Source organism: Arachis ipaensis, chromosome B6, assembly GCF_059453495.1.
Source record: "Arachis ipaensis isolate K30076 ecotype BB chromosome B6, ASM5945349v1, whole genome shotgun sequence".
Classification (NCBI taxonomy): Eukaryota; Viridiplantae; Streptophyta; class Magnoliopsida; order Fabales; family Fabaceae; genus Arachis; species Arachis ipaensis.
The window spans coordinates 37,329,111-37,338,727 of record NC_142441.1 but is presented as its reverse complement, the minus strand read 5'-3'; the positions used below and the strand labels follow the sequence as shown (position 1 = coordinate 37,338,727).

The 9,617-nt window shown below is 41.2% G+C and overlaps 1 protein-coding gene across 1 annotated transcript; it reads left to right on the top strand.

Annotated features, from left to right (window-relative positions):
- The first annotated feature begins 3,892 nt into the window (after nt 1-3,892).
- LOC148555164 (uncharacterized) lies at nt 3,893-7,659 on the top strand. Its single transcript, XM_088490615.1, has 7 exons — nt 3,893-4,513; nt 4,607-4,785; nt 5,083-5,158; nt 5,326-5,438; nt 5,528-5,619; nt 5,747-5,892; nt 6,811-7,659. Exons 1-7 carry the CDS (start codon nt 3,893-3,895, stop codon nt 7,657-7,659), a joined length of 2,076 nt encoding a protein of 691 aa, XP_088346741.1.
- The last annotated feature ends 1,958 nt before the right edge of the window (nt 7,660-9,617 follow it).

Genomic DNA, 9,617 nt, shown 5'->3' with positions numbered 1-9,617 from the left:
CTAGTCCCCGGGAGGACGTTAGAAACTGGATTAAGGAATCTAAACAATGACAACGAGCTTAGGGAGATGTGTTTCCTTGCTCACAAGAATAATGGATTGGTAGATGTGTATTTAAGCATGGGGTGTCATATTGATAAACTCCAATTTTGTGGTTTATATTGTGTAGAATTTGGGGGGTTTTGTCAATGTTTTTCCACACTTATTCATATAAATTGCATGGTTTTGTGTTCCCTTCCTAATTTCACTTCATGATTGAAAACATGCTTCTTTTACCTTAAAAATGCCATATTTTGATTCTCTACTATTACCATTCGATGTCGTGATATGTTTGTTGAGTGATTTCAGAGTTTATAGGCAAAGAATGGCTTAGAAGAGAGAAAGGAAGCATGCACAAGTGGAAGAAACATGAAGAATTGAGCTTTGGAGAATTGGCTGCGACGCGCACGCGTGGGTGCAAGAGGCTAGGAATGGTGCGCGAGAGTTGACGCATTCGCATGGAATTGAAAAACTCCCAGCGACGCGTACGCATGCCTGACGTGTACGCGTGGCTCGCGAAACTCAGACGACGCGCACGCGTGGCCAACGAGCACGCGTGACGCCCAGCACATGACCTCATTAATAAAATCGTGGCTGGCAATTTCTGAGGGGCTCCAGGCCCAAATTCAGCTGGATTCAGCATGGAAAAGACCTAGGAACTCTAGGGGGAAGGGGGGATCATTCATTGTACACTTTACACACATATTGAGCTAGTTTTTGGTTCTCATGTTCTGGGGAGAGAAACCCTTGCTCTTCTCTAGATCTAGTTTGATAGGATCTTCCCTTGTTGAATTGCTGAATTGGATATTTTTAATTTTAGTTTTAATTACTCAATTTGAATTTTCTAGTTTTCATTTTGTCTAGATCTTGTGTTTGAATTTGAATTTTCTTGTTATTTTCTCCTTTCTTCTCATTTTATGAACTTTGTAGATCTTGAATTTCTACTAGTGCATTGATATTTTCTATGATTAATAGTGTTGTTTGAGTTGTTTTTCATTGATAATTGTTAGTGGGTACTTGTAGTTTCCAATTAGTTTGCAAATTGAATATGTCTTTTATTAATGAATTCTATGTGTTTGATGAAATATTTCATTTGATTATAGAGTAGTTTTCTTTACTCTTGGCCTAGGCTAAGGGGATTGGGTAAACTTGAGTCATTGAGTCTAATTGATTTGGTGATTTGAGAGTCCTAGTGGTCAAGTTGATACCCATTGACACCAATCTACTACTAAGTCCATTAGTAGTTGGATTGGGATTTATGAGTTGAGATTGATCAAGCCATTTGACGTACTTAATGCTTTGAAGTAGACATTATACGTACTTCGAGCATAGAGGTAGACTTAATGAGCTTGGTTCCTCATAATTGTCAAGATATGGTTATTAAACAAGGATAGTGACCCCAATCCCTATGCCTAGCCAAGAGTGCCTTTTATCATTCATATTTGAAACCCAAAAAATTCCAATTGTTTAGTTCTTGTTGTAGCTAGTTTAGTTGTTCACTTAGACTTAGAATAGAAGTAGCTTTTATATTTTCTTGCTAGATTGAAATTGCTCATACCTTACCTTAGTTCCTTGATTTAGTTTCTTGCACTTTAAGATTCCTTGCATGTTAAGTTTAGTAGTTTAAATTCTCATTCATGACTCCCAACCCCGGAATTCTAACCAATATTGATGCACATGTTTTTCCATTCTCTTGAGGACGACCCGAGACTAATACTCTCGGTTACTTTATATTGGGGTTGACTTTGTGACAACCAACAATTCTATATTTGATCGGTAGGATTACACGTTGGTTTAGAACTATACTTACAACGTGACTATTTTTGTGTGAAATTCTAAACCAACCATAATCTTGTCTATCAAATTTTTGGCGTCATTACGGGGAATGGTTGCATCGTATGCCTTTATATTAGTTATGTGAATATGTGAATAGTGTAGATAGTTTACTTGTTTCCAATATTTTGTTTTTAGTTTAGATTTGTTTTTATGCATGAGCTATGAATTCTAAGTTAGATGACTCGGTCCCAACTAACTTAGCCGAGTTTGATCTTGAGATTGAAAGAACATTGTTACACACTCGGCAAGTTAGGCGGCGGTTGAGTTACAAGACTAGTGCTTCGGCCTCTCTTGAGGGACTTGCCAAACCATTAGACGGAATCGAGAACGACTTAGAGTCCACTACTTCTTATTCTTCTGTTGACACAACTGATACATTTTTGCATCCTACAGGTGAACACTATATGGCAGAGCCACGAAGAATCACCTTGCACGAACAAGAGGGCTCTGGATCTTATTCTTTAACCATTGCAAGCTAAATATCCAAATCTTGATCCGAACTTTGAGTGAAGAATAGTTTGATTAATTTGCTTCCCAAGTATCATGGACTTTCGGGCCAAGACCCCATCAGACATCTAAGAGATTTTCAAGTTGCTTGTTCTACGGTTCGAAGGCATGGAGCTGATGAGATTGCCATCATGGTCTTTTCTTTCCCCTTCTCTCTTGAGGTGAAAGCAAAAGAGTGGTTCTATTCCCAACCGGATGAGGTAGTGGCTGAATGGGATTTGTTGAGAAGAGAGTTTTTAGACAAGTTATTTCTGTCTGAGAAGACCGACTACATCCGGAAAGAAATCTCTGGTATAATACAAAGGGACCAAGAGACCCTATATGAGTATTAGATTCGATTCAAGAGACTCTTAGAATCTTGCCTAGACCACGGATTGGATACTCACTTGCTCATTTGCTATTTCACCGGAGGTCTTTGCACGATGGATAAGAGATTGCTCACCGCTTCTAGTGGTGGTTCCCTTTCCAAAAACAAGACAGCGGCGGAAGCTTGGAGCTTGATAAATGATGTCGCCGAGGCTACACAACATGTAAGGGTGAGGAACAACCCCCTCAAGGGTGTGGTGGAAGCACCTCCTTCCGAATCAAGTTTGACCAAGGTGCTTGGGGATATGACTACCCTCCTCACGGAGATACGCAAGGAACAAAAGGCATTCTATTCAATCCAAGCCATCTAAGGTCCACCCCAAGTCCTCCAACTTGAAGGGCCTCCTAGAGTATGTGGTTTATGCTCTAGCATCGCACATTACACCGACCAATGCCACCAAGTTCAAGAGGATTATACCCTTGCAGTAGCCAATGTGAACAATAACAACCGTCCACCCTATCAATCTCAAGGCCAAAATAATTACTCTCATAGTAATAGTTCCAACCAAGGGTGGAGGGACAATGTACAAGGGAGCAATCAAAACCAAAGATGGAACAACTCTTCTTCTCACTACCACAACAACCACCAATCTTCATCCTAATATCACAACAACAACCATCAAGCCAACCAAAATCATCACAACCAATCATATCAAGCACCTTACCAAAACCAAAACAATTATTCTAGATACCAGACTCCTCATCAAAGATAACAATCCAACCAACCTTCATCTTCTTCCACCAACCAAATTGACGATTCTAACCATGCATTCTACTATGAGCAAGAGAGACTTAGAGTTATGGTAGAGAAACATGAAGAGAATAATAAGGCTCAATTTGGTAACATAAATGCTCAATTGTCCAACATCACCGAAATGCTTTCAAGGATGTCTTTACCTTCCTCCAACAACACCAACCAATCCTCAAGCTCTTCTAACCTTCCATCCCAACCCTTCCAAACCCAAAGGGCGATCTCAACGCTATCACTCTACGGTCGGAGACTATATTGGAGGAGATACCTCCTAGGACCATGGAAGACATTCATGAGGAGGAAGTGGTTGTTGACATTCCACTTGAAGAAGAAGAGGTAGATAAAAGCTAAGAGGAAGAAGAGGTGAGACCCAAGGAGCCCAAGAGGAAGGCTATAATGGATGAATCTATTCCTATCCCATTCCCTTCCATGGTAAAGAAGGCCAAGAAAACTCCGGAGTTTGATCCCAACATGCTTCAAGTATTCAAGAAGGTTGAGGTAACCATTTCACTTCTCGATGCCATTCAACAAATTCCGAAGTATGCTAAGTTTTTGAAGGACTTGTGCACACACAAAGATATGATTGGTGAGTTGGAAACATTATCATTGGGTAGTTCCATTTCTTCATTGATGAGGTCTATTCCGGAAAAGTGTAGTGACCCCGGACCATGTTTAGTGTCTTGTTTAATTGGTGGAGTTGCATTTTATGATTGGATGTGCGATTTAAGGGCTTGTGTAAGTATCATGCCATTTTCTATATTTGCAAGGTTGAATTTAGCTCCATTAAAAAGGTCGGCCGCCAAATTTGTTTTAGCCGATAAGAGTGTGATCACCGTAGTAGGGATAGTGGAAGATGTGCTTGTGACACTCAAGGATTTAGTGTTTCCGGTTGATTTCTATATCCTTGAGATACCTCCAACGGATAATGGAAGTTCTTCCTCCGTTTTGCTTGGTAGACCATTCTTGAAGACCTCTAAGTTTAAATTGGATGCCTTTACCGGCACATACTCCTTTGAGGTAGATGACAAGACCATCAAATTTAATTTAGAAGAGGCCATGAGACACCCACCCGAAGAGCACTCCGTTCTCTAATGTGATGTGATTGATGAGGTAGTAGCAGAGATACAAAGAGAAGATCACAACAAGTTGCACTATCCTGTTGTTGAAGAGAAGGATAAACATGAGGGTGAGCAAGAGAAAGTTGATGAAGATGAGCTTCATGTTCTTAGTGAAAAAGAACCCCAATTTGAAGCAAAAAGTGAATTGAAGCCTCTATCCTCTCACTTGAAGTATGCATTCCTTGAGGACAACTAGAAGTTTTCGGTCATTATTGCTAGTGAGCTTTCTAGCCAAGAAGAAGAGAAACTCCTAGAGGTCCTAAGGAAGCACAAGAAAGTAATCGGTTGGAGCTTGGCGGACATTGTGAGGATTGACCCCCGTATATGTATGCATCGTATTTTTCTCCAAGAGGGAGCTCAGCCATTTAGACAACCCCAAAGAAGGCTCAACCCTACTATTCTTGATGTGGTGAAAAAGGAAGTCACAAGGCTACTTGATGCGGGTATTATCTATCCGATTTCTGACAGTGAGTGGGTGAGCCCGGTCCAAGTTGTTCCAAAGAAATCAAGAATCACGACTGTCAAGAAGGATGATAGTGAAGAGGTGACTACAAGAGTGCAAAATGCTTGGTAAGTATGCATCGATTATAGGAGGCTACACACCGCAACAAGGAAAGACCATTACCCCTGGCCATTCATTGACCAGATGTTGGACCGACTTGCAGGTAAATCTCATTATTGCTTTCTTGATGGTTTTACTGGCTACTTCAGATACATATTGCTCCTGAGGATCAGGACAAGACCACCTTTACTTGTCCCTTTGGCACCTTTGCTTACAAAAGGATGCCATTTGGGTTATGCAATGCACCCGCCACTTTTCAGCGGTGCATAACTAGTGTCTTTTCCGATCTTACGAGAGTTGTCTGGAAGTCTTTATGGATGATTTCAGTGTATATGGGACTTCTTTTGATAGTTGTTTAGAGAAATTGGCCAAGGTCTTAGAGAGGTGTGTTGACATTAACCTTGTCCTCAATTTCGAAAAATGTCACTTCATGGTGAGACAAGGTATATTGTTAGGACACATAGTTTCTGATAAGGGCATTTCTGTGGACCCGGCCAAGGTTGATGTCATTACCAGTTTACCTCACCCCTCTTCTATGAGGGAGGTTCATTCTTTTTTTGGGGCATGCAGGATTCTATAGGCGCTTTATCAAGAATTTCAGTAAGATTGCATTGCCATTATCGCGCCTACTCCAAAAGGACGTAGACTTTGAGTTTGATAGTGCTTGTGTGGAAGCATTTGAGGAGTTAAGGAGAACTCTTACCATGGCACCAATTGTGAGGGGCCCTGACTGGACGTAGCCGTTTGAGATCATGTGTGACGCGTCAAATCATGCCGTAGGTGCCGCACTTGCACAGCGCAATGGTAAGCTCCCTTACATCATTGCTTATTCCTCAAAGACATTGGATGCGGCATAATCCAACTATACCACTACGGACAAAGAGTTTTTAGCTATTGTTCATGCATTAGATAGATTTAGATCCTACTTGTTAGGCTCCAAAATAGTGGTATACACGGATCATGCAACTTTCAAATATTTGTTAACAAAGAATGAGTCGAAACCTAGGCTCATACGTTGGATCTTGCTCTTGCAAGAATTTGACATTGAGATTAGGGATCGAAGTAGGTCACAAAAATTAGTTGGGGACCATCTAAGCTGCCTTGAAAATCTTAAATATGATCCATTTCCGATTGACGACTCATTCCCTTTGGACAGTTTGCATGCTGTTTCAGATAGTTTTCCTTGGTTTGCACCAATGGCGAACTACTTGGTTGCTAATATTTTCCATCCCAACTTTTCAAACATTAAAGGGATAAATTGAGGAGTGTTTCTAAATATTACATTTGGGATGATCTTCACTTTTGAAAAAAGGGAGTAGACCAAGTAATTCGGAGATGTGTCCCGGAATTCGAATTCCAACCCATTTTTAAAGCTTGCCATTCATCCGAGTGTGGTGGCCACTTTGGCCCACAATGAACGGCTAAAAGTTTTGGATTGTGGATTCTGGTGGCCAACATTGTTCAAGGATGCTAACCAATTTTGTGTGTCATGTCATCAATGTCAAAAGTCTGAAAATGCAACCCAAAAGGATGAAATGCCTTAACAACTAATGTTGTTTTGTGAATTCTTTGATGTATGGGTTATAGACTTTATGGGGCCATTTCCTAACTCAAGTGGACATATGTATATTTAGTTAGCAGTCGATTACGTACTGAAGTGGGTAGAAGCGATACCTACCCGCCTTGATGACGCTAATACTGTGGTTTCTTTCATTAGAAACAATATTGTATGCCGCTATGGGTCGCCACGAGCAATCGTGAGCGACCAAGGTTCTCACTTTTGCAATAGGAAGGTAGAAGCACTACTCAAGCGATATGGGCTATTACACAAGGTTGCAACCGCTTATCACCCCCAAACCAATGGACAAGTGGAGGTATCCAATCGAGAGATAAAGCGAATTTTGGAAAAAGTGGTGAATTTACAAAAGAAGGACTGGAGCTCTCAGTTGGGAGATGCATTGTGGGCATATAAGACAGCCTATAAGACTCCGTTAGGGATGATTCCCTTTCGGATCGTCTATGGGAAAGCATGCCACCTCCCGGTGGAAATTGAACATAAGGCTTATTGGGCGGTTAAGCAGTGCAATATGGATTTCACCAAGGCGGGTATAGCCAGAAAATTGCAACTAGAGGAGCTTGAATGTCTTAGGATGGAGGCAGATGAGAATGCTCAAATATACACAGAAAAGACTAAGACATTCCATGATCACCATATTCGGAAGAAAGATTTTCAAGAAGGTGACGAAGTTCTTCTTTACAGCTCAAGACTCAGATTCATGCTCGAAAAGCTCCGTTCAAGGTGGGATGGTCTCTTTAGAGTAAAGGAGGTGAAGCCCTATGGTGTGGTCGAATTATTTCACCCTCAAAGTGGTGCAACATTCAAAGTGAACGGCCACAGGATAAAGAAGTATCATGGCTACAAATCACCAAGGGAAGTGGAGGTGTTCCTACTTGAGGATGCACCTGAAGGAGGAGAAGATTAAGGTCATGACCGTCCAACTTAAGGACGTAAAAGAAAAGTGCTAGGTGGGAGACACCCCACCATGGTATGATCTTCCTTTGTACATAATTTCTTTGTATAGTTTAGAACCTTGTTGGATTTTGTGATTGTTTAATGTTGTTGAATTTGTTTAGGTATGCTAGATTTTGTTGATTGTGTTGAATTGTTATGATATTCATGTATATTTCATTGATCTTAGTATGATTGAATTGGTAATGCTAGAGAAAATGCTTCATTTTAAGTATTGCATGAATTTGTGAGTGTTTTCTTAACTATCTAGCTTGAATGCCTACCAAGATTGTGTTAAAATTGCTTTTCTTTATGTTGTAAAAAAAATGTCATTCTACGCGTAAGCGTGGACGACGCTTATGCGTCGATGCGTTTTCCAAACTCCTGATACAAAAACCAGACAGGTGTATTGGGACTGGGTGAATTCTGTGTTGGGAGCACAACGCTTCCGACGCATGCGCATCTACGATGCGTACGCATCACCAGTCAACAACGCAAACCCATGCGTGAGCGTGGGCGACGCATACGCGTCGATTGCTGAGTTCGCAACCTCTGGTACAAAAACCAGAGAGTTGTGCGAGTTTTATGCTACATTGGTGCGAGGGGCACAATCTCACCCCATGCGTGTGCGTCGTATGACGCCTACGCATCGGTGGAACATTGGCAAACCCACGCGTGAGCGTGGGCGATGTGCACGCGTTGATCGCGAATTTTGCAACCTCCGGTACATTTTCCAAAGAGTTGTGCCACTTCTGTGCCACTTCTGTGCGCAACGCATGACTGTTTCTACGCGTGTGCGTCCACTCTCCTTTCGGTTACCCATGCATAAGCGTGGGCGACGCTTACGCGTCGCTATTCTTTTCTAGTCATCCACGCGTATGCGTGGATGATGCGCACGCGTCGCGTCCCCGACGCAGCTCATATGCAGTGCGCCCTGTTTCAAACCTTTTATTACCCTTCTTTTTCTACTCTTTCCTCCTCTCTTCTCCACTCTTCCTACCAGCTTGTCTCCGCCCATTACCACCAGCGACTTCATCCACCGGCGTCCACCACCTCTGGCGACCACCACCTACGGCGGTCCCTCATTCTCTTTCTCTCTCCTTTCTTTTCTTATATCTTCACCTGCACTCTACCTTACCTTCTTCTTCTTCTTCTCTCAAGGTTCTTACTTTTCTTCCTTCTTCTTTTGTCTTTGTTTAAATTTTCCTCTTACTAGTTGCATTTATTTGCTCTCTTCCATTTCTTCTTAGTTATATTTTGTTTAATTTGTTCTTGTTTATTTGCTTTCTTTCTTTTTATATTTTCCATGGGTGTTGAACTTTGAGCTCTCTCTTGCATTGATGGGTTATTTTGATATCTCTTGACTCCTTTGTGATTATGTGGTGTTATTTTGATATTTGGTATTTCATTTTGGGATGTTACTTTTTTAAATTCTCTCCAATTTGCTTATTGTTTGAAGATTGCACACCAAGTGTTTGTTGCAAAGCACCTATACCATTTTAGTTCATTTTTGACATTATGCTTCCAACTTAGTGCTTCTCTTCTATACACTTGTGTTTCTTTATGTGCATTGATCCCATTATGCTTCATATTTACCATTCTTATGCTCATTACCCGTGACTTGCTTCTTCATAGCATATTGCAAGATTAGTAATCTCACTTTTTTCTAACTGCACCTTCTTCCATTGCATGCTTCATTGTCTTGGAGTTAGACTAGGTGCAAGATTTTTTTGTGCTTATTCTTTTTCTTGCACATGTTGCTTTGAGTGATTATTGATGCTTGAGTTTATTCTTATCTTGCCTTATACTTGCATGCTTCTCCTACTCTTGCATCTCATGCTAGTGATATGCCCCACGATTATATTGTTGCCTTGTTTACATGTTACAGCTATCATGTCTTCAAGACGCGCTATTCCTTTGTGACATTACTAC

Coding starts and splice junctions, on each gene's coding strand:
- LOC148555164 (XM_088490615.1), top strand. CDS start 3,893: ATGGATGAATCTATTCCTATCCCATTCCCTTCCATGGTAAAGAAGGCC. Junction 5,439..5,527: donor GCACCCGCCACTTTTCAGCG/GTGCATAACTAG, acceptor TTCTTTTGATAG/TTGTTTAGAGAAATTGGCCA. Junction 5,620..5,746: donor TCACTTCATGGTGAGACAAG/GTATATTGTTAG, acceptor TGGGGCATGCAG/GATTCTATAGGCGCTTTATC.